Genomic DNA, 25,824 nt, shown 5'->3' on the forward strand with positions numbered 1-25,824 from the left:
TGAACACATTTTTCTAAAAGTTTGGACAAAGTAGGGCTGTTGGATATTGGACGGTAAATATTTAAGTCCGAGGGGTCAATCATATGCGTGTCAGTATGAGTTGATAAGTCATTGAGTAGGTCCATATTTATGTTTTCAGTTTTCATAGTGAAGGAGGCAAAATCTTCGCAATTGGTTAGTGAGTCTGGGTTAGCCTGGGGGGGTGGGGGAATTGGGGGGGGTGAGATGCACCCTTAATTGTGATTTGAGTAGGTCAAATAGTTTTTTGAGACGGTTCTTGGCTTGGTCTAATTGATTACTGAAGAAGTCTGCTTTGATGCCTTTCAGCATTCAATGGATACACTCCCACGGTCAGTATTTAAAAGACTCCATTCCGTACTAATAAAACTGGTGTGGGCAGACGGCAGAAACAAAGTGAGTAGAGATACTACAGCTACCACAGGGAGAGAGAGAGAGTTGTCGCTTCCCAGCTTGGAACTCTATTACTTAGCATCCTAGCTTCAACATGCATTACACTGGCTGACTGCGGAGAACAACTGGGAGAAAGAACTACTGACGGGTGATGCAGGGGGAAAAACATTGCCCCAACTATTACATGGAGGGGGGAGGGGACAGGGAGAAGGCCCCTACTTTATTTACCATACAGCAACACTTTGGGAAAGGGCGGTGAAGGTGGTACTGAGGCGTGCCCTCTTTGGTAGAGATTTCACCTTTTGTGACCTCCAGGCGTTTCTGCACTTGTCATCGGAGGTGGATGTAATGGGCTGGAAAGACAGGGGATGCCTGACGTTGGCAGATCTTTCCCCCAACAATACTCTGATTTCCTTTGAAGCAGCGCAAGACAGTTTTGAGGTGGGACCGGGTCAAATCCTTCTCTACGTCAACATCACTAATATAGTCTGGGCACATCTGGCCTACGTGCCCAGTTGCCCCAGAGTCTTCAGCCTTGTTTAGAATGCTACTGGAGTTATAGGGGGTGGGATGGGAAGACACTTCATATCACACTTGTACAACGCAATGATTATGGACAGACCAAGACCAAGGACGAGACTGGCATGGGAGGAGGAACTGGGGGAGCCATTTGCAGACTCAGAATGGAAGGAGGCCTGTAAATCAGTAAAAAAAGGGCTCATGTAACACACGATTTAAACTAGCCCACATCAATTTCCTACACCGCACATATAATATATCACTCCAGTGCTACTACACCGGATAGACCCCAAGCAACCAAACACATGCCCACGATGCCTCGCTGCTGCAGCTGTTAGATAATTAAAAAATATCCCAACTGGTAATCGTATATGACAAATAAGCATGTATGCAGCAAGCATTACAATAACAGAAATAAGGAGACCACTATTTAGCTGATTTAAGAATGTTAATCATCTTATATTTTTTAGAAAATATTTTTCATGGTCGGGCATATACAGTTAAAGCAGCACTGTATAGAACAAATTGAGTGACAACCATAATGCACTTGGTGCTCAAGAACGTGTACGTGAAGAACGTGGCGACGCAAGTGATAGGGTGAATAGCGTGGACGGCGCACAGTGAACAATAGTGTAAATAATGTACAGTGGGTGGCTCAAGTATGGTGACAGTGACATCACTGTATTAGGTACTTTGTAATTTTTATTGAGCCACAATGGAAGGTGCGCCTAGTGTTGCGCTGCAGAGTCTACGGCGTTTCGATCCTCTTAAATTGGGATCGTCATCAGGACATGGTTGTCTTGCTTGTGAAGTGCTGCGAAGAAGAGGGGACAATTCAGGAAGAGGCTAGGGGGGGGACTCGTACGGATGGCTATGCGCCGCGAGAGGCGGTAGTGAGTAATGGGCCAGTTAGAGCCTGGTTTGGAAATTGGCAGGGGTGCAGACCATGGCCAGGGACTAGAGGTGGTAGTTATGGCAAACTAAGAGGGGGGCGTGGGAGTGGTGATATACCGGTGGTAAAATTCTGTATGTTGGCCTGTGGTTATTAGGTAAGGCAGTGGATGGCACATGGGTGACGAAACAGCGTGTGGGAGGACGAGATCAGAGAGTCAAAATGCATGCCAGAATTCGAGACAAGGACTTGCATGATAATGAGTGACCCGGTGGGGTAACTGGGGGTGGGTGGAGAATAGTGATGTCTGGGCGGGCTGCTGTGTTGAACCATTGAGTGTCGAAGGGGCCTAGCCAGCACGGGTGAAGCGGCGCGCTGGGGTAGTGAGGAGGACTGGGTGTGAGCGGGAGGAGCGTGAGGGCAATTACAGGGGTCAAAGTGCCTGCCAGAATTGGAAACCGGATGATGCAAGATAATTTGTGTCCAGGGTAGTGACAAGGATAGGCGGAGGATTGGCGGGTTGCTAAGTTATTCAAGGAAGGCGGGGTCTAGCATGCTTGGGGGAACAGCACGAAGGGACAGAGAAGGTGACTGGGGTGGGCGGGAGGAGCGAAGGGCATCGCATACCTGTATAGCGAGCGGATACAAGGAAGTGATCCGTCTTCAGTGGACGGCAACGTGTCTGCACGGGTGCACTGAGGGGGGGGGAAAAGGAATCGTGAGGGCCGGCGGGAGGGGAGGTAGCAAGCGATGTGAAGAAAACCTTCTAATTACTAACATGTTCCCGATGAGTCAAAGGCCGTCTAAGTCTCGGCCAGTCAGGGGGCATAGGTCCTGTAAATAAATAAGGTGTGATATAAGTATGAGCGAAGACTCAAGAAAAGGGTGGGGGTTCTCGGAGGACGAAGACGGTGGGAGAGGAACTTGTACCTGTATCAAGCAGCAGGCCTGCAGTGGAGTTAATCCGGGTGCTAGTTGAGGTCAGCTGCAACTGAGGAGCTGCTGTACTTCCATGTTTGGGTTGGAGAGAAGATCTGTGTAAATTAACGCACCCAGGCAAAACACATTACCTACTGGCACATTATAAGATGGCAAACAAACCACAATCAATAATGATAAACAACTGTTTTAGCACGTAAAGTACATTTTAATTACATACAAAAAATATTATTTGATAAAATCAGTAAATCATTGATGAGACTTGATAAAACATTTTAGCATTATAGCATATGCATTCATTAGTAAGAAACGAGTTATAATATAAAATAATGGATGGTTTCCTGTCTATGCGTTTCGACACATGACCGTGTCTTCCTCAGGACTGTACCATCATGATGCTGTTTAAAAAGATCTTTAGTGTGAGTTTCTACTTCTTTTCGGAAGTAATCTTTGCGCCACTTGCAATTGCGGCGGCATTTCTACACTTGGCCTTAGATTGTCCTGCAGTATACACTTATTGGGGCTGGGTAGTTGAGACACTACAGTGTGTTGGGGGAGCGACACTAAGGCCAGAACCCACAGCTTGTTTATTGGGTATGCTTAAACAATGTAAGGGAGGAAAAATGCAATGGCGATTCGCACAACTGGTGCTATTACTTGCGAAACGGCGATTAGCCATGACCTGGATGGGCACTGTGGGAACTAATTTGCTATGGTGGAGTAAGGATGTGAAAGAATGGGCTTTGTTCCAGATAAAAAATTCTTCCTTCAACTAACAGGACTTCCATAGGGAATTGCGCAACCCCCAGCTACGCAAATCTCTTCATGTACAAGTTCGAATTCGACAATATCCTCAGAATGGAAACTTGTAATAAGCATCTAGTATCTTATCTAAGATAAGTAGATGACATCTTAATTGTGTGGTAAGGACCTAAACAAGATCTAAAAATGGTCATTGAGTCTCTAAACCAGGTTAATGACTGGGTCAAGTTCACATATAATACCGATCACTCGAAGATTAACTTCTTAGATGTTGTAATTTACTTCAGCAGCCAACAATTGAAAACCACTTTGTACAGGAAAAACAAGGACCGCAATAACTTACGGCATTTCTGCAGTTTCTATCAACATGCTCTCAAAGCGCATTTGCCTTATTCCCAGTTACTAAGGGTAAAGAGAATTGTTTCTGAACAGGAACAACTATCCTTGAACATCACAAATATAGTGGATCACTTTCACGACAGAGGTTATCCAACAAAAATGTTGAGCGATGCTACCATTCCAACAGTTGCGATATCCCGTAACCATCTCTTGACCACACAAAAATGAGCAACGCAAACCAAATGAGCGGTTTTAGTTTCCAAATTTTCAACTGAAAGTTGGGGATTCAAAAAGATCATATTAAAGCATTGGCCAATGCTTAAGGTTGAACCTGATTTCAGACAATCCTTCTTGGAGAAAACACTCTTTGCTTACCAAAGGAGTAAAAACTGGCAGAGCTCATTAGAACAAACAGACCTGTAACCAACGTGACTACTCACAAAGTCACTGTGCAATGCCATAATTGTGGCAACTGTAACATCATTAAAGGGAACACAGTGAACCATCCGATAAAAGGTATCGAAATCAGACTCTATAGTACAGACATGTGCAATTCTAAAAACCTGGTGTATCTAATTAAAAGTCCATTTGGACTGGCATACATTGGCAAAATTGAAAGGAAGATTAAAACCAGACTCAATGAACAGAAAAGTGACATTAGAAATAAAAATCCCAAATCGGTGGTGGCCACACATTTTGCCCTTTAGAATCACAACATCAGTCAATTGCGGTTTTTAGTTTGTGAAGTTGTAGACTTCAGAGAAGGAAGAAGTTTCCAATGCAGCGTGAAACATGTTGGATTATGAAGATGAACACGTTGACACCCAATGGTCTCAACGACCGGATTGAATACAGTTGTTTCTTGTGATCCATGTTGCCTATATCGACTATCTATAATGTCCTTATATGTGTATCACCACCTTTTTTCTTTCCCTTTAAGTTTACTTTTTAATTATTCCTCAATTTCTTATGCTTGTTTTCACTATAAACCCCAATTTCATCATTTAATTTTGTCATATTGTGCTGCTATTAAAACGTCCACAGCAAGAACTTTGATAATGGCGCTTCCATGCACCACTCCAAGATGGCGGCCACTCTTGGTGTCACAGGGTTTAGTAAAGCCGTTTTCACTTTCTGAACTTTTGTTAATAATGGCGATTGTTGGGACGCGTATCCAGAGTCATTTGTATACCTGGCGGCATCCACCATGGCAGGTCCCGAAGTTCAGCGATCGAAGGTAAATTCTTGCAGTTACATGAGCTGTGATACACACGAAAGCATGCATGTGAGCTGCGTTTTTGTGCAATTATTTAACGATTTTCGAGCAGTCGAACCGTGTATAATAATCTCACGACTTTTTTGTAATACACTTGCTCACCCATAGCGTCGATAATCACACACCTCTTCACCGGTTTTAGCTCTTCCACGTTTCTATTCACAGCTTGTTATAAGCTTGATTTTAGTTCGCTCAAAATCATCACAGTTACACCTACATTTCACGCTCTGCCAAACTGTTTTAATTGTAAGCACCTTTAACTTTCATTCACCCATTTTTAACCTTCATCGTACTGTCTTATTTTCTCCACTGAATTTCTCTCTGTTACCATGGGACTGTAAGACATGAGGAATCACGTAACTCTGCATGTTATGCATTAGAGATGGAATGAATATTATTTTCTTTTATAATATGATGTCTCATTCGCTCGTTCTTGGTTTCTGTAGGAAGTTAACACATTGATGAAGGGCGAGTACAGGCACGAATGGCATTGGGGCAAATACATATGCTTAGTTTATTGATCATGGAAGTATACAGATATGAAGAAGTATATATCTCATGAATTTAATGTGATTACAAACCTACAGCTCACAATAAATGATGTGCTGAAACTTCTATCGAAAAGTTGAACATTATTTCACAGATCTGATAAATCCAGACTGGACTTTGCCTGTGCATCCTGATGGACACTTCCCATTGGGAAAGTGCAACAGTGCTATTCAGAATACGCCCCGGTCTAGGGGATGATACCTCGTTGCACACCCTCAAACTACCTATATTGCAGAGCTTTGATTTACACTTTCTTAAACTACGGAGTGCAGGATCTAATACCTTTTGAAAGAATAGGCTGTAGCAGACAAAGGAAACACAAGGAGATGTTGGATGGAGCGCTGAAACTTTTAAGACACTCACCCTCAGTCACCGATCTGGGTTGAATCAATCCTCATTTTTTAGCTCACTTCACTGCCTCAGTCTCCGCCGGGGCTAGTGGAGACCGGGCTGGGTGCTGTTTCTGGGTAACACTCTTTATCAGCCAGGCTAGCTTGAATCCAATGGCAAAGTAAGCAAGGGACCCACGTCTGGGCATACCATGCCAATTTAGGGCGAACAAAGCAAACACAAGGAGATGATGGACGGAGCTCTGAAACCTTTCAGACATTCACCCCAGCCACAGATCTGGCTTGAATTCATCATCATTCTTTAGCTCATTAGCTCACTTCGCCATGTCAGTTCAGACCCAGCCATATGCAAATCAGTCTTGACTCAGCCTGAACTGCCAAGCCAAGTCTTCCCTGAACCGGAAACAAGCATCCTGGGACCCACGTCTGGTCATACCCTGCCACCTTAGGGCGAACAAAGCAAACACAAGGAGATGATGGACGGAGCACTGAACCTTTTCAGACACTCGTCCCTAGTCACAGATCTGAGTTAAATCCATCATCATTCTTTAGCACACTTCGTCACCTCTGTTCATACCCAGCCATATGTAAATCAGTCTTGACCCTGTGCCTCATGGGAACAGTCCAGCCCAAACTTTCAAGCCAGGTCTTCCCGAAACCGGAAACCAGCATCCTGGGACTGGTTTCTGGGTAACACCCTTCATCAGCCAGGCTAGCTTGAATCCAGCTGCTAATGAGCAAGGGACCCACGTCTGAGCATACCCTGCCACCTTAGGGCAAACAAAGCAAACACAAGGAGATGGTGAACGGAGCGCTGAAACTTTTCAGACACTCACCCCCAGTCACAGATCTGGGTTGAATCCATCATCATTCTTTAGCTCACTTCGCCCATAGTTCAGACCCAGCCCGAACTGACCTTGCTCACTTTGCCACTGGATTCAGCTAGGTGGTGAAGTGGGTTAAAGAATTATGATGGATTCAAAGCAGAGCTGTGACTGGGTTGAAAGTCTAATAAGATTCAGCGCTCCATCCATCATCTCCTTGTGTTTACTCTGTAGCAGAGGAACTCCGGCAACGCGTGTGCAGCGCAGATGAGCATGCAGAAGAGGAATTGGTATTATGGAGAGAGTCCATTGAGGACTTTGAAGCAACAATAGCAACTGAGCAAGATACAGGGAATTCAGACTCTGTTGAGGAGGGAGTTGCCTCGCCTATGAAAAGTCCTGAACCCGGACCGTCCTGTGCTCCTCCGGTCCCGCTTTGGGAGCTGTGGGTGCCCGGATCACCGCCGAGCTTGGCCCTGCTGATCTGCCGCTGCCGGCTTTGAAATTGAGGCTGGGGATTGCGGCCTGACCTGACGTCCGGCGATTCCAGACACGGGGGCCCCCCGCAGTTATTGGGGTGCTAGTGCGGCGTTGTGACCATGGAGACACGGGGCGCCTTGGTTGGCCGATCTTAAAAGCCGGCTGTGGCGATAACGGCGGCCGCCGAGAATCGAGGCCGGGGATCGGGCCTAGCCGAGGCGGAGCAGCGGACTCGCCGGAGGACCTCCCACTGTCAGAGGCGGAGGTGAGAGCGGGGCCCTGGATTGCCACACCGGCCGGCTCCGGAGGTGGAGAAACGGCCCGCCGGTGCTGGTGGATGTGGCGGCCTGCGTCTGGTCGGGGTGCCTGGTGTGGAGGGCTACTAATCGAGGCCGGGGATCGGGCCAAGAAGCGCCGGAGCAGAGGACTGACCGGAGAACCCCCATTGCCATCCGGGGGGCCCGGCAGCAGCAGAGGTGATATCGGGGGCCAAAAGTACTACACGGACTGGACCGGGAGGCGGAGTCACGGTCTGCCGGTGCTGGTGGCCGTGGCGGGCTGAGCCTTGTCGTGGTGATTGGTACGGGGAGCCCCACCGCCCCTGGAGTCCTCAGCAGTGACTGGAGGGTTGCACTGCAAGCTGCCAGCGCCTCACTGAGACCCGACCCGTAGATCTGCATTGGGCCCTGGCTTGGGGGTGAGAGGACGCTGTCCACATCGGGACGAGCCGCGTGAGTGTGGGGTCCGGAGATTGGACCAGCCTATTGCGCCTGCAGCAGGTAGGATCCCTCAGACACTTGCCGAAGGGGGTATCCTAACCCCCCTCTATAGGGGTACAGTATAGGTGGACACTGCGTGGAGGGGGGCCTGGGCCCCGATTGCCCGGAGGGGGGGGGCTAGTGGAGACAGGGCTGGGTGCGGTGTTCTGGACCCCTGGAACAATTCTCTCCTGGTGGTAGAGGGACACACGCCCACAAGACATCTCTACCAACGCTGGGGCGCAGGATCTGAAATACAACGTCTGGAGGTACAGTGGCTCTGAGGGGGTACCCTCGGGGGAGCGGCTTTGCAGCAGCTGGTGATGGGAGGATGGCAAAGATTCAACTCAGATCTGTGACTGGAACGGGTGTCTGGACCTAGCCTCCTCTCTCCCTGTAGTACACTGGATCCTGTGACGCACCCCAGCAGGGTCCTCTTGGCTATGAAACAGTGCCATAACTGGGACGTGCCTGGGCGGCGGATCTAGTGGGCCTGGAGCCCTGGTGCCAAGACTGTATAAGGCGTCTGAGGGAACTGCCGACGATCTAGAGATTAGAGGACGCTGGAGTGGCCCTCCCTCGTACTTCATGATGCGCAAGGATAGAACGCCCCGGGCGGTCCAGCCCAACACCATCACACAGTATACAACACAGAGGCTCCCTTCGCAGATACTCACTCGCCAGTCTGGCCAGGAGGAGGGTGGTCCAGCGCCCGAGGAGCCGTCACGGGTGGACTTACTGAAGGCGATACAGGGTTCCCACTCGGCTTTGGAACGTCAGATTGAGACTGTGTCAATCGACCTGAACCTGTTGCGGACTGACCTGCGCAAGGTAGCCGATAAAGTCACGACTGCAGAAGGGAACATCACTCAACTGCAGGGAGAGGTGGCGTCTCTCAAGAAAACGGTCTCTCAACTCTCGGCTGCAACGAAGGCCCTCGAGTGGAGAGCGGAGGATGCAGAGTGGAGGGCGCGCCACAGTAATATCCGCGTGCTGAGTATTCCGGAACGGGCAGAGGCGGGCCACCCGGAACGCTTCCTAGAACAATGGATTTTTATGGTGTTGTGCCCTGAAGGCCTGTCGGATGTTTTTGTAATAGAGAGGGCACACAGAGCCTTGGTCCCACCTCCGAAACCCGGAGCCCCTCCTCGGGCCCTCATCGCAAAAAGTTTGAACTACCGTGACAGGGATCGCATTCTACGAGCGGCGAGGGAAGTTAAGGACCTTACCTTTGAGAATGCAAGGGTGTCCATCTTCCCGGACTATACGCAGCTAGTCCAAGAACAGCGCAAGTCCTTTCTGGCAGTCAAACAAAAGCTCAGGGAGATGCATCTCCAGTATATGCTACTATATCCGGCGAAACTCAAGGTTTTCTCCCAGGGAAAGGCTCACTTCTTCGAGGCTCCGGCGGATGTATGGGAGTGGCTTGAGATCCGGGGAGATGATCTCCCTCCTGGAGAGCGAGCTGGAGCTCCGAGCTCATGGGGGACCAGACCGCGGAGGAGGCGCAGCCGGTGACAGCGCCCAGGATCCTGGGAGGATGAGAGTGTGGAAAGTAACAGAGTCAAGTAGTGAAGTATTGTGGCTCACTGGTTAGAGGCGGCAGACCCGAGAGCAGAGGACGGCCCGGGACCAGGGTTCGATTCCCGGCGCGGCAGGTTTCTGGACCAGGGTCAGCGGACTCGATAATTCTCTCGCCTCGGTGCCCACTCTGATCAGCGATCACACTCGGCAACTCTGGGCATTAGCTTGCCTCATCTTCACTAACGGCCCCACCAGACCGCCGGGGATGCCTGGTCTCACCCTGGGGATACCCATTAAGGGACCATCTCTCAGGGAAGCCAGGAAGGGTTTCGCAGCGGTCGAAGCGCCTTGGGACCCTCCGGGTAAGTAGCGCGCTATATAAATGCCTATACATACATACATACATACATACATACAGTCACAGTAAGAGAAGATGGATCCCTACACATAGAAATACCGGCAGAGTAGCAGCCTGCTACTCCTGGGGAGATCCTGGTCCCTGATACATTACTGCCGTCTGCAGAGGAGATTTCTCCGACCAGTGCAACGGTCCCGGAGACGGCTGGAGCGCAGGGGCAGAAGCCAGATGGTTTGTCGTGAGGAGCAGCTTGGCTCCTGACTCTTTTCTAAAATTCTGGACAAAAGACTGGACACTGCCTGGACAGTAAGAGGGTTGTGATGGAGGGGGGACACTGCCTAATGTTGAGATCTGGATTTGCGGGACGCGGGGGGCGGGGGGCAGGTTCGGGGACGGAGAACAGTGCTAATGAGGATCTCCTTTTTCGCTAACACAGAGGTGGAGGTTGTTTTCAGGTCCTGGAGGGCGGCCTGGGGGGAGTCGGGTTGGGGGGGGAATTTTTGGGAAGGATTCCACTGTTTGGGTATTTGGGAATAATGTGTACGTCCTGGCACCGGGCAGGGGAAGGGCATATTAGCATGTTTATTTGTTGCAGTAATATTGTTCGTGGGTGGGGGGCGGTTGGGGTTGAGGGAGGTTCAGTTGGGGGGGAATGTTGCAGGCATCAGGTGTATTACAGTTCGGGCACGGGAATGGTGGTTCACAGGATGTAAGGCTGTTCGCCCGGAGGGGCACTATCACCACGGATGGCACACAAGTTTTTAAGCTGGAATGTGGGGGGCCTAGGCACTTGTACCAAGCGGCATAGGGTTCTATCCCTCCTCCGGAGACACAGGATCTCTATTGCGTGTCTACAAGAGACCCATCTAGATGAGGAGGGTGCCCAAAAGTTGGCAAAAAAGTAGAGGGGTCAGGTGTTTCACTCCTCATTCTCAACGTATGCTAGAGGGGTCCTCATTTGGGTGGCCCCAGGGGTCCCGTGCGCTGTTCAATATGTGGAGGCGGATATCAATGGGAGGTACCTGCTTTTGCAGGTGAAACTGGACGGGAGGGAACTCTCCATTTTAAATTCATACGCACCGAACGTAGACGACCCTGACTTCTTTTTGTACCTACAGGAGGTCCTTGTATCGGATCTGGAGGGCCCACTGCTATGGTTTGGGGACTTTAATTGTGTGTTGGACCCTGTATTAGATAGGCCCCCCCGCGCAGGGACGAAACCGCGCATGACAGCGCGACTCAGAGAGGTGATGCAGAACCTGGGATTCAGTGATGTGTGGCGCCTGGCCAATCCGGCTCAAAAATTATTTACGTGTTTCTCCCCCACCCATAATACACATAGTAGACTAGACAGGGTACTGGTGGCCAATGTGGACGCTTCTCTCTCTCTAACGGTCACCCATCAGGCCCATTTTTTGTCAGATCACTCTCCAGTAACGTGCGTTGCACAGTGGGAGAACCAGCCCTCCTGCACTCGCACTTGGAGGATGCCGATAGATCTGTTGCAGGACCAGGTGGGGAAGGACCATGTGGAGACTGCCCTCATGAATTACCTTGACTTGAACTGGGGTGGTGACGATCTTGCCTTCTCCACCAAGTGGGATGCCCGGAAGGCGGTTGTTCGGGGTGAGTGTATGGCCCTCACCTATGGAGTCCGGAAGCAGCTACTTCGGGAATTGCGGGATGGGGAAGATGCACTCCTGCATCTGCAAACCTTGCCAGATCCCGACGACCTGGGTCAGGAGTCGGAACGGACGGCTCGCATGTGTGTCCATGATATCCTTACTCGCCTAGGCAAATACACACTGGGCCAGTATCGGCAGCGCCTCCATCTGGAAGGGGACAAATCGGGCCGATTGTTGGCTTGGATCCTCCGGTGTGAGTTCGCCCCAGAGAGGATTGTGGCCTGAGAGGCCCCACAGGAGGAATGGTGCACTCAGAGGCAGGTATCCTTCGGGTCCTGAGCTCCCATCTGCAGACAGTGTATGCGGCGGATCCCACGATTACGGGGGACTCCTTCCTCCCTTATCTCCAGGGGCTTACCCTACAGACACACTCACGAGAAGATGCAGAGGAATTGGATGCTGTTTTAACGCTCCGGGAGGTGAAAGTGGCAATGGCTAGCCTGCCGAGGGCTAAATCCCCGGGAAGAGATGGTTACCCCTCCGAATTCTACCAAGCATTTGCGGACGTCCTTGCCCAACCCCTCTTGCAAGTGTACCTGGAAGCATTTGAACGGGAGGCACTCCCGCCCAGTATGAATCAGGGGGAGATCTGCATGATCCTGAAACCGGGTGGGGATGGTGGCGACCCTGCGGCATATCGGCCCATCACCATGATAAATACCGATGTGAAGGTTCTGACTAAACTTTTGGCTGCCAGGTTGGCGCCACACATGGCGCACCTGGTACACTCTGACCAATGTGGGTTTATCCCTGGCCGCAACACCGCCATGAATTTGAGACGACTGAACAACATCATCCACGAGGTGCGAGACAGAGAGGACCAAATGGTTCTGGTGTCGATTAACATTACTAAAGCCTTCAACACCGTGGACTGGGGGTATCTTTTAGAGGTCCTCCGGATGGTGGGGATGGACCCCGGCTTCTGTCGCTGGATCCGCATCTTGTACAAAGCCCCCCGGGCCAGAGTGCGACTAGGCGCAGCACATTCGGAAGAATGACTCTTGGGCCGGGTCACGCGGCAGGGATGTTTCTCACGCCGCTTCTTTTCGCCCTGGCAATCGAGCCTCTGGCAGTCCAGGTCCGGGCGGACATGGAGCGATGGGGCATCACAGTGGGCGACACGTGCAATGTGATCTCTTTATATGCGGATGACGCCCTCTTCTATTTAATGTCCACGCGGGAGTCAGTGCCGGTCCTCCTACTGCACTTGGATCAATTTGGTGCGGCCTCAGGACTGAGAATCAACTGTGGGAAGTCCCTGATTTCCCCTCTGACGGGCTACAGCGGTGGACCACTGACGGACCCGCCGAATCTCGGGTTGCGATGGGAAGAAGAGGTGTTCCGGTATCTCGGCATCCAGGTAACACCTACGTATGCACAGGGGTTGGCCCACAATATTGACTGAGTAATTCGGTCCTTGCAGCAATCGGTCACTTTCTGGATCTCCTTGCCATTATCTCTTATGGGGAGATTGGCCGTTGCAAAGATGGTGATGCTCCCCAGGACGCTCTATGTCCTCCAGAATTCCCTGTGTCCACTCCCCTCGCGAGTCTTTCGCACACTTAACACGCTGCTCACGTCATTGCTGTGGGGGGGACGGCGCAGCCGAGTCGCCCTCCACACTATGGTCCGAAAATGGGAGGAGGGGGGGTTGGAGGCACCTAGATTTGACTTATACTACTATGTGGCACAGTTGTTGCTGGCGGCACGGTGGTTCGCAGAGGGGGACAGCTGAGAGTTGAGTCTGCTGGCCGGCAGGGCTGAGGAGCAAGTATTGCAGGTGGCACTGATTCGAGGTCGGGGAGCTGATGCGTACCTGCCATACGTGGTACGCCACGCGGCTGCGGTTTGGCAGCGGTTTGTGGAGAAAATACTGCGGCGAGCCCCCTTTCATAGGGAGTTGCCGGTGTGGATCCTAGCCCCTGTAGTGGATATGGCGGAACACATGTCCTTTAGGGATTGGAAAATGGGAGGCTGTGAGACTCTGGCGGACCTTTACCCCAATGAGTCATTCGTGTCCTTTGAGCAGGCCATTGAAACCTTTGGCCTGGGGAAAGGGCAATATTTGCACTATCGGGGTCTTCAGGAGGTTGCGAGAGGGACGTGGCGCCACTTTACGGAAGCGCCCCCTCTGTCCCACACCCTGAACATCCTCCTCTCTTGCGGCAGAGGGCGTAGGTTGATATCTCTGCTATATTCACCCATGGGACAGGACTCGACCTCGCCAGTTCCTCCTTCCTGGGATGCCTGGGAGGTGGACCTGGGAATCACCCTAACTCCGGGACAGCGCAAGCGCATAGGAAGTCTTACCCGCAGAGTGTCCTGTAATGCGAGATTCAAATTGACACACTTCAACTTCATGCACCGCACCTACTTGACCCCGCTGTCCTTAAGGCATTTCAGGAGATAGGGAGGACAACTGCCCCAGATGTGAGATGGAGGGGGCGGGATTCCTACACCTGGCCTGGGACTGCCCCTTGGGCGGTAGCTTCTGGAGGGGGGTGGTGGTTCGTATCCAGGCCGTAACCGGCCTCCGGATTGATCTGAGCCCGCTTCACTGCCTACTAGCCCTGGTCTCTAAACCTAGAAAGAGGAACCTTTCCTACAAACTTTTGCAATTAATGTTGGTGCTTGGGAGGCGTAGGGTGGCGATCACCTGGATGGGGCGAAGAGCTCTTGAGTTGTCAGCGTGGCGTTTTGATGTAAGGGAGTGGTCACTGGCTGAGGAGACTCATATGCAGAGGTCCCGCAGGGATGTGAAGTTGCAGGACGATCTCCTTGCATGGGGAGTTATGTGTGCCTCGGAGTTGTCTCACAGCGATTCGGATGGCACGAGTGCGGAACTTTTTTCTTCAGGGGACTCTGGATCTGAGAGGGAGGGGGGAGGGAATGGGGAGGTTGGACCCACGCCAATGTAGGTGCATTGCCTGTTCCTCAACAGTATTTCACGTTATTGATGTGGTTATTATGATGATTACAAATACAACCTGAACTGTACTCACTGTACCGTATAGTGCCATAATGAGGTTACCGTATTGTATACACCTGCTTGATGATCGATGCCACGTTTGGGGGGGGATTGTTTCTTCCGTGTTGCAAAATCAAAAATAAAGGTTTTAAAAAAAAAAACGAGGAATGATTCAAGCATTTAAATGTATGAAAGTTAACAATACTGGAGAACTACAGTTACAGGTAAGCAACTTACATTAATTTGTGCAAGGAAGGTTTTGTTGTCTTATTACCGTGCTCTAATCAATTAAAATCAAAGCTCAGTCAATTTAGGTGCTTGCTAGTTCTAGACATCAGTCGAATTGTCACTATGGGAAAATATTCTAAAGGTGGGCAGAATGACCACAAGCGTTATTTCAAATTGCAATATGACAAAATAAAATGTACATGTATGATCGCTTTGTTATCTCTTTGCGTCAGGTCTTGTATAAAGAGAGCCAGGAAGGGCAGTTATATCTGGTAGACACAGATGTTGCCACACATGATGTCCCATACCACGATTACTTTTACACCGTGAACAGATACTGCATTATCCGTGCATCCAAACACAAATGCAGATTACGGTAAGCTTCAAATAGTGGCAATGTTGTTTTTGTTTAAAATGCTGTTGAAAACATGCTGTGTGCTAGAAGCAAAGCCATGTTTTCTTAAGGTAAAAAATGTGATTTGTTACACCAATGTCTTATATTGCAGTAATCACATTGGGATTACCATTGCATAACAGTTTTACTTGAGCAGTACTTTACTTTGCACTTTAGGTGGTGAGCAGTACTTTTAACACCTGCATGTGTGTGTGTCTCTTTCTCTCTCTCTCTCTCTCTGTATAATCATGTAATTCAACGTGCAACATGCCAAAAGAAAATATAATATGCAGCAGATAAAATATCAGAATCAGATTTTTTTTCAAATGGCAGAACCAAAGGAATGTTGTTATCCACAATGCTGATAAAGGGGGCAACATCATCCTTTGGCCAGTAAATGACTACTTGCAGGAGGCCTACAATCAACTAAATGATGTTGATTGTTATATAAAAAGTAGCTTGGACACAGTGAAAGCAATATTGCAGGCAATTAACAACATGGAGAGATGAAGGCTTGCTGAGTTATGAGAAATAGCAATTTATGATTTTCCTAAGATATCTAACTTATACCTTTTACCAAAGGTACATGAGAACAAATTGCATCCTCCAGGTAGACCAATCATTTCTCCTCAGGATAGTACTCAAGTTAAATTCATTTTTTCCCAACTTTTGTTAAGAACGTTCCATCCTTCCACATCTGTGACGTCCCTTGGTATTCGGACTATTTGTTAAGGACCCTTGATGTCTCTTCGTTATATACGAGCATGAATCACCAGGATGGCTTGAATTTCCTCAGGAGTTGACCACTAAATATGTTGGAACATATTTGTACGCTATTGCGTTTGATCAAGTGGTCTAGGAAAGTAGGATCTGCTTTATTGGTTACCCCTACTTTTTGCTTGATATGATGGTGTTTCTAAGTAGTCTGCCTAGGATCCTGCTAATCAAGACCCCAGTCTCTGTGCTTTCTCCCCTAAATTGGTTTGGTTAGTACTACTAAGTAAGTAAGATTCTACACTGGCGTAACCTTATCAGTCCCTAGTATATGGGTACCCAGGGCATAGGTACACCAGGGTTCCCCCTTGGGCTGAAGGATGTATTATGCCACCCATGCATGACCACTTGGTTTGTAACTAAAGGCCTGCAAACCGGGTAACATTGTATTTCTTCTCAGATCTTCACGAAGACACAGCAGATGCGGCCTCATCACTGTCATACTAGAGACTGGATCTGTTCTAGATTTTAGCTTCTGAAACCAGGTAAAAGATGGCCCTCACGGACCCTTATGTTTATCTTACCTAGAACTTGTGGTCCGGATACAGGCAATAAATGCCATCTTATGAGGGTCATTCACCTAACGCCTCCTTTTACAACAGGTAGCACAAGTTCTAAACAGGCCTTTTTTCTCCATGTCTTATGATGAAAAAAGGGAAAAACAGCTTCCTGAAGAGAATACAGTTGAAATTCAAAAGTTGAAGAGAAATCTGAGCAGAGCTCAGTGGAGACTCCCTCAGCACAACCTGCGGTAGAATATCTGAGGCTCTGAGGCTCTCTCATGACGGTTCTATGAGGTGAGGCTAATCTGATTGGGTGTTACAAAATTTTGGTCTCTTTTACAAAAAGAGGTAGATATGCTACAAAATGAGATGAGGCCTAGGCCTTTCCTTCTCTTTTGTACATACTGCTATGGCATTTTCAATTAACCGAGGCTCCCAGGCTGACGACGGGGAATGATACAAAGCATGGGAAGCTATGAAAGTTACCAATACTTGGGAACCAAAGTTACAGGTAAGTAACTTGTTTTCTTCCCTGCATCTGCAGGCACCACAACTAAGCTGACAGCACTGCTGATCCTGGACTCCCACGGACTCCAAAAGACTCAGCAACACAGGTGGTGCTTCTTCTCAGGCCTAGAGGCTTGCCCTGTCCTCTCACCAGGTTTGAGGCCAGTATCCCTCGTCGGAGCCGCAGGAACTGAACCCCTGTGCACCACGTTGACTTGCAGTTGCAAAGGCTTGTTGGTTTCTTTCCACCAAGATCTTCGGGCTCCAAGTAGCCCCAACCTCAAGCATCTCCTGTGACCAAGATCTTCGTCCTCACCACATCACTTGCATCATGGGCTTGCATCTTCGTTGAGCTGCTTGAGGGCCTTTGTGGCTCCTGTGCCTCTGGCCTGTGGGTCCACTTGAGGGTTGTATTTGAATTCTTTGGGCTCCCCTGATTGCTCAGGGCCTGCCCTGACTCCCCTGCTTGTGGTGAGTCTCCTGGACCTTGCTGGTCCTGACATTGCACCTTCTTCAACTTCCACGTTGGTTGCAGTTGCCAAGGCTTGTTAGTGCTCCCGCCAGACATCTACCGCTCAACTCTGAACATCTGACGTGGGAAAGGTCGTGTACGGCTCCTCGTCTTCCACACCATCGCCTGGTCCTGATAGCTGCAGTTTCAAGGTCACCGTCGGCTCTCCAGCAACACTCGACATCGGTGGGCATTCGTCTTCTGTGCCTCCTGGTCACTGCTGAGTGGCATAGACTCTGTCATCGCTGCTTGCAGGTTTTTCACATCTTGAGTCCACCTTTGTATTCCAGCGGACACTTTCACCTTCTCCAGCAGCAGCATCTTCCTGAAGTCCTCCATTGGGTTTAACAGCAGTGTCCTACACCCCTAAACTCATGTGCACCCGGCTTCCCTGGTGCAGGTATCCTGGTTCCTAAGGTATACATGGGTGGGGTGGCTCTCTAACCTTTGGTCTTCCAAGGGGTTTCTTCAGGGTCCACTGGGAAGGGTCCTGCACACAGCCTCCGTGGGGCTCCTGGTTACTTACCTCAGGTGGTTCCTTGGGTCCCCAGCACTTCTACGTCTTCTCGGTATAGTCTTGACTGTGTATTACATGCTACTTACCTGTTTCCATTGAAAAGTATTCTGTGCATCTAGTATATCTCCGGCTAGGAGATACCTGTATGTGTTAATGAGTGTCTTATAACAAATACATATTTTTATAAATACACCGTGTGGTTCTTTTTCACTTAATCTATACCTGTAAGATTATGTTCAGGTAAATACAGCTGCTTTACACTCCTGGACTGAGCCTGAAGGCTGCTCTCCACAGGTACCACTTAGAGAGATTTTTAAGTTTGTCTAAGACCACTAAAATCACCATAAGGGTTGTGTGGATTGGTGCAAGGTGTCCACTTACATATGTGTCCACCTTATACCAAGCCATCTTCTCAGAAGTGGTGTCTGGACATTTTCCACCAGAGGTGTGGCACTGCGATGGGCACTTGCTTCGCCCCCAGTTACTCATGTGAACACATGGGCTAGTGGGAGGAGCAAATGCTTATCACTGATCACAGTACATTATGGAATGTTCATGTAATAGGTTGGCTACGATATATTGATGATCTTTTTGTGGTTTGGAGGGGTACATTATAGTCAGCCTAGTTATTTATTGACTTAATCATAATCATAATTCGATTAACCTCCAGTTCTTAACACATATTAGTAGGACCCAAGTGGAATTTCTCGATCTGCAAGTGTTTATTAAACGCAATAAATCTGAGTCACACTTACCTAGAAAGGCTACTGCCAGTGACTCCAGCTTCACGCCATGAGTTTCCATCTGATACATCTCAAAAACAGCATCTCTTATGGAGAGAAGCTTAGACTCAGGTGGAATTGTAGTTTTCCTGATGACATTTTGGCAAGCCAAGATGAGGCTGCTACTAGATTTACACAAAAAGGATATCATAAATACGTACTTGATAATGAACTCAAGAAGGCCAATCAAAAGAGCATGGAGAAGTTGCTTTTTAATAGGTGTTCTAGAAATTCTGCCTCCACCACTAGATTGATCTTGGGGTTCGGCAAACAGGAAAAACAACTCAGGGCCATTATGAAAAATCATTTGTCACTAGTCCAGGGAGACGTCATACTAGGGCCCATACAGCCTACAGCACCATTCATTGCTTTCAGGAAGGCTCCCTCTATGAGGAATGCCTTAGTGAAAAGCAGTCCTGAACGAGTGGATAGGAAGAATTGGTTATAACCTAGAAATGGCTTCTACAAGTGCAGTTCATGTAGGGCCTGCAAGTTTGGGAATAACCTCAGTAAATACACAACATCCTCCAGTGAGAAACCTCAGAAAATCAGAAGCACAATCTGATAGAGACTACTAGCCGCAGATTCCTTAACCTAGAATTATCCCCAGGCGTGAGACTTGATCCGGAAACTTTCTTGCCCAGCATCCCTGCGTGCCGTGGGGACGACATCACGCGGCTTCCCCCAGGTCACAAGTCCCGCCCGGGCACATACGTCAGTTTTTTCCTTTTCCGCGTGGAACGCAGATCCGGTTCATGCTCTAGCATGTTTGGGCTTTCCCTTCTTTCCCTCGTGTGTTGTGGGAACAGTATGCGAAGGCCTTCGGGCTTCAAGTCTTGTGGGCGCTTGATGACGGCGACGGACCCTCACCTTATTTGCTTGTGGTGTTTGGGGGAGGACCACGGCTCCACTGACTGCGAGGTGTGCCAGCGATTGAACCTGAAGTTGCAGCGGGAGCGCCGAATGAAACTTCTGTCAGTCACATGTCCAGAACGGCTTCGTCGCCTCACTCAGCCTCTGTGGCGGTTCTCGGAGCGGCCGGCATCGTCGTTGTCCTCATCCCTCTCCAGTGCCGCAAGAGCATCGCTCGTGGGGAGTGAGTGTTGCAGCTTGTTCCGGAGGGCTGGTTTCTGGCCTGTTGGGGGCGTGGGCTCTCCACGGGTGATGCAGCCCGCGTGTCGTCCCCTTATCCACCGTTCCCCAGTGAGGGTGCATAGAGAGCCCAAATCGAGTCATATGCGGCGGCTTTGCAGGCCTTGCTGGTTTCTCCTCCTTCACCTCTTGGGACGTCGGCGGATCCCTTGCGCGGTGCGGGGTCTTCCGCGGCTTCGCCGGTAGCTTCGGCCCGGCGCCGGCTAGTCCAGAACCAGGCTCGAAGGATGTGGTGCTGTTGGGGTGCGGCCCGTCGAGGTTCCCTCCTTCAGACCACGCCGCCTCTGCTTTGCCGCAAACGCCTGCGGGGGTCCCTGTTGTGTGACGGGAGGACGTCTGGCCTCGGGTCGCATCCCCGAGGCCCTCTCGGTCCTTTGACAAGGTGGTCCTGTGTAAGGCTGGAGTGATGCCGCTACGGCGCCGGCAGCTGCTGGCCCTGGCTGCGCCACAGTGGTTGGCGGACCCCTCTCGACCTGTTTTGGGTCGGGTCTGGAAGGGGACCCCTTGCTCCTCTCCGGGGCCTTCTCGTTCATCCACGCAGGCAGCTGCCTCGTCGGAGGTAGAGTCTGGACCGGCGGCTCCACAGGGGTCGGGGGCCCATTGTGGGTCCCCTGGTCCCTCTTGTGCAGGCGGATGTCTCGCCGGAGGTCGATTCGGACCGGGTGCCACCGTGGGGATCGGTGACCCTCTCTCATCCCCCCCCATGGGCCGAGGCTGGCGGGGGACTCCTTGTCGCTTTGCCGTGGCTTCTCGTTCCTCCACGCAGGCAACTTTCTCGTTGGAGGTCGAGTCTGTGCCGTTCCGGCACTGCCCTTTGACTGCCTCAGCTCTATCCCAGCCGCAGTCCCCGGCGCTGGGTGGAGAGGTGGTTGCCTGGCCAGCGTCTCCTGTGGTGTGGGATGACGACAACGCCCTGCTCCAGGTTGCGGATTCTACAGCGCCGGACTGGCGTCAGATTGTGGATTCGTCCTCGGACGTTCCCTCTTCTCCAGAGGCTGTGCGCCTGCTGGTGTCGTCCTCACTGGAGACGGACCGCGGTGTCGTGGCGTTCTCCCCAGCATCATCAAAAAACGGCTCCTTGTCATCGCCGCGACCTTCGGCAAAGGAACCACAGGTCCCCAACTCTTTGGCTCCTCTTTCTCCATTTCGGACTTGAACCTTGTTCACTCCGGTTGGCTTCGGGGATGGCCGCCTTAGCCTACAGCTGCTTTCTCCTCCACGGGGCCCTACAGAGGCAGGGGCGGCCTTTACTCGTGGTGTTTCCATGGCTATGGGGATTCTGCGCATGGGAGATCCGGCTGCCCACTTTCCCGCGGACCACCTCTTGGAGGTTCTCCAACAGGGCTCTGGTGGACGGGAACTTCTCCTCCCCCTTTGAAGGTTTTCTCAATTCCTCTCTGATGGGGGCTTGGAGACGCCCCGCCACGGGGGATTCGGTGCCCCAACACCTTCTTCATTGGCACCTTCCGGCGCCGTGTGACCCGGAGTGTCTTTCCCTCCACCCCTCTGCCAGTGGGCCCTTGTTGCTGACCGTCTTGCCTACCGCTGATGGGTCCACCTTCCCGGGAGGCCCGTTGGCTGGACTCTTGGGCCCGCAATATGTTTCCTTTAACCCTCTTAACACCTTGTGTGTGTGGCTAGGGCCACCTCTTGTTTGTGGGACTCGGCAGAGTCCCTTGGATCCACAACTTCTCAAGAGGGCACAAGCCTTTGAGGACAAGATTGCCAACATCTTAAACAATCTCTCCCCCTCAACTGGCGGTACTGTATACGACTCCATCTCGCCAGAGAATGGGAAAGAGTGTACTGAATCAGGGGAGCTGAGTAACTTCCCTCTACCATCCTTTGAGGATTTTTGCTCTTTGGCGGACGGGGTATCTTCTGGTTCACCCTCTGATCCTTTACCACCCAAATTCTGGAAAATCTGTCGTGAAGAGCTGTTTCCCCCACTATTTTCCATCTGCCAGTCTCTCACCTCAGCACGGGTGCCAGACTGCTGGAAATTGGCGGTGGTCTCTCCACTGCTTAAAAAGGAGAATCTGGACCCCACATGCCCAGCCAACTTTAGGCCCATCTCCCTCTTGCCATTTCCCATCAAAATCTTAGAGAAACTGGCCACAAAACATCTCTCGAACTTTCTTGAGATAAATGATCGTTTGGATGTGGCTCAGTTTGGGTTTCGACCGGCACATGGGACAGAGTCGGCTCTGGTGACTGTTCTTGATGACCTTCGGACGCGTGCCGACCAGGGTCAGGCAGCCTTTCTAGTGCTGCTTGACATGTCGGCCGTGTTCGACACGGTCAACCATGCAATTCTGATCAGGAGATTGACAGAGGCTGGGGTGTCGGGCTTGGCCCTTGAATGGCTGGTGTCATATCTCGATCAAAGGCACCAGGTAGTTGCACTGCCACCCTTTCAATCGAACATCAAGAGGGTTGGGCAAAGAGTACCCCAGGGCTCTATGTAGTTAAGGTATTGTTGATGACAGGGGCCAGAAGGGCTGCCGCAGGCCTGCTTGCTTTGACCAGGTCCATAAATTCATTGTGTGAAATGTGTTGGAAGGAACTGAGAGGATTGATTAGAGCATTCTTGGATCCTTGTTTTGTACAAGGGTTAGTGCTGGTGCTTTTTTTCAGTTTTAAATATGAGTCCAACGTGTCTGCTTTGTCCGTGTAATGGTTTGCCAGTTTGTCTGTGAAATCTTGAGTAACAGGATGAGTTCTTTCTAGGCAATATGGTTTGCGAAATTCATTGAGTATTTTATAGAATTCCTATTTGCACATTTAGCATTTTGAATTTTGTCTGAATAGAACCTTTTCTTAGCTTTTTTGATAGCTGACTTGTATAATCTGTTAATTTTCTGTAGATGAAGTTTGTCTTGTTTGGCGTTTGTTTTGAGCCAGGTGCGTTGCAGCTTTCTAATTTGTTGTTTTATGTCTTTTATTTGTATGTTTCTCCAAGGTGCTTTTTTCTTTTGTTCTGTTGTGTGGTTTTGAGTGGTATCAGGGTGTCAAAAGCTTCCTGTAGCCACTCATATAGATTTTGAGCAGAATTTATGGTTTCCAGATTTGTACTGGATGTTAGTTGTGTTTCTAAGTGTTCCAAATTGAGTTTGTTCCATGGCCGATAGGTGGATGGATGTAAGGTAGTTTTAGGTGAGTAGCTTAGTGTTGTTTTATGTTGGAAAGCAAGCAAGTGGTGGTCTGACCATGTGACTGAAGTTGTAGTTTGAAAGGTAACTAGTTCAGTATTAGCAAAAATTACATCTTGGATATGTCCAGCGGTGTGTGTGTGTCGGATTGTGGACAATGCGTCTAAGCCAGTGATTGTTTTTGGATGGGTCATATTGGGTTTATCAAACCAAATAATAAGGTTACCCAGAACGCATAGGTTGGAGTGTATTGTTATCAAGTTTGAAACTGTGCCTAACGTGTGTCTGGGAATGTTTTCTTGCTAGGTGGAGGTCTGTAAAGGAGCAGGAAGGAAGACGGTGTAGGATTGCATCTTTTTTTTTTTTTTTGGAAGACCTTTATTGCAAGTGATACAGTTATACAGCAGCATGCCTACAACCCATTGAGAGGGCCGGCTGCAATCAATTCGATAGCAAATAGAATGAAGCATATAATCAATGGCATCTGGCAATATCATGCAAAATAAGTAAAAACCATTGCTAGCCAGTATTCCAGGCTCAACTTATATCTTTCAGTAGTATCATACATATTTAAATGCGGTCTCATTTTGTGATTTTTATAACCAACAATACAAAACCCCAACACCCCTCCACCCAAACATCCCCGGTTTCAGGTCATAGCAATGTCTTGTAGTACCAAAGCGCATAGGTTAAGCAACACACAACACGCATTAGTGCAACAAAGCAGTTGGTCAGCTCTCGCAACCCCTGATCGTCCAACCCTGCAGTTATCTCTAGTCATTGGCTGACATATGGAATGCCCACACGTTGATATAGTCATTTCTCAAGTGACAACCTGTATAAAGGGGAAAAAGCAGCACACAACAGGCATCACCGTATTAGTCGCACACACGTGTAGTTACATAGACCCACCCTCACCTGTTGATGGACCCCCACTCCCACTCCCAGTGCTATCTAAGCATGGGCGGAAAATCCGTTCCGCTCGCGGATTTTGCGGATTTTCGGGAAATTCGCAATCCGCGAGATTCGCGAATCTCCCGCAAAATCCGCGAGCAGCGGATTTTGCTCGCACTGCTCGCACTGTTCGCGTGAGTTCGCGCCCCGCGAATAAGTGCAAAATTGCAGAAATACGATTTTAGCAAAACTGAAAGTAACTACTTACCAGGTTCAAAAGTTCAGGCTCATCATTAGTAGCCATTTCCTGTAGTGCTTCCTGAGGGGCCCCTCCAGAGTTCAGTTGCCAGTTGAAACTATTATGTGACCCTGCTCTGAACCTCAGAATAGTTACACATATGCCACAAAGGTCCTGAATTACAGCTAAGGGAGACAAGCAGGAGCCAGGCTGGAAGTTAAAATCCATTAATCAGCCCCTAATTCATTATTGTCAGTTGGGGCAGGGCAGGTGTTGTAACTAATTTTGCAACAATGAAAGCACTTAGCAAGTGCAAAAGATCACTAATCAGGGCGCACTAAGGAAGCAGGTGCCAGCTAAAAAAATATTCTGTGACACATTAATCAGCCCCAAATTAATTCAGGTCACTTGAGGCAGGGAAGGTGTGCTTTGCTTTGCCGAAAATAATGTACACTGGACAACCAGAGGGTGTGGTGATGAAACAGAGGGTGGCATGGGTGGGCCAGAGGGTGGCATGAGTAGTCAGAGAGTGGCAGTGGTGACAGAGAGTGGCAGTGATGAAGAAGAGTGTCCCAAACAGGCTGGACACGTAGAAACAACAAGTTCGCAAAACTTGCGACCCGATAGGTAAGTTCGCAAATTGCGAAATTGTAAAAACCCTCGCGAACTGGCAGAAACACGGGCGAACACAAAAAAAAAAAAATCCGCAAATTCGCGGGAATTCGCGGATTTTGCGGATTGCGAATCCGCAAATCCGCAAAATTCGCGGATTGCCAATCCGCAAAATCCGCTCATGCTTAGTGCTATCGTCATCAGCCAGGGAAAGCATATATGCCGTATATGGGCCCCAGATGTCACGTGGTCGCGACCTTGCAGGAAGTCCCTCATAATAGCAAACCAGTTGATCCCTGCAATATGCCATGTCTGTCAACCACAGTTGGACATCAGGTGCCCGTTTCCCCCCCCAGACCATAGCAACGCTCCGTTTAGCTATCTGTAATGCCAGTACTATCAAGCGCCGCTCTCCCGCCGGCACTCCGGAGGCCACTCCCAACAAGCACAGGCGTATGTCCAGCGCAACCTCAGTCGACGTCATTTTAGAGAGTGCCTCAGTCACGGCATGCCAAAAGGCATACACACGTGCACATCCCCAGACCACATGTACGAAATCCGCATCATCCATACCACACCTGACACATTGAGCCGTATCTCGAAGACCATACCTAACCAACTGCACTGGCGTATAGTACCATTGATGCAGAAATTTATAATGAATGAGACGAAAATTGCCGTTGGCCACATAACCCCCAGTCATGGAGCAGCATTAAGTCCACTCATCATCAGTCAGCGGGTCTGGCAGGCATCCATCCCATCTAGCCCTGGCCATCGCCGCGCCTCCCCCCTCGTCCTCCTGCGAAGCTCGGTATAGTCTGGAGAGCAATTTAACTCTATCTGCTGTGGTATACAGTAGCTGTAAAGCTCCTAGCGCCAATGGCTCCTCCGGATATGTAGGATACAAGGAATGTATGGCAGCCCGG

The 25,824-nt window shown here is 49.8% G+C and overlaps 1 protein-coding gene across 2 annotated transcripts in view; it reads left to right on the plus strand.

Moving 5' to 3' along the window:
• GRAMD1C (GRAM domain containing 1C) overlaps positions 1–25,824 on the plus strand; it is a 1,543,720-nt gene that overhangs the window by 1,125,131 nt on the left and 392,765 nt on the right. For both annotated transcript variants that reach the window (XM_086935588.1, XM_086935589.1), the window contains one exon: positions 15,096–15,238. In XM_086935588.1, coding sequence (XP_086791714.1) covers positions 15,096–15,238 — 143 coding nt within the window. The remainder of the gene's footprint in view (positions 1–15,095; positions 15,239–25,824) is intronic.

Source organism: Lissotriton vulgaris, chromosome 8 (assembly GCF_964263255.1).
Source record: "Lissotriton vulgaris chromosome 8, aLisVul1.2, whole genome shotgun sequence".
Taxonomy (NCBI): domain Eukaryota; kingdom Metazoa; phylum Chordata; class Amphibia; order Caudata; family Salamandridae; genus Lissotriton; species Lissotriton vulgaris.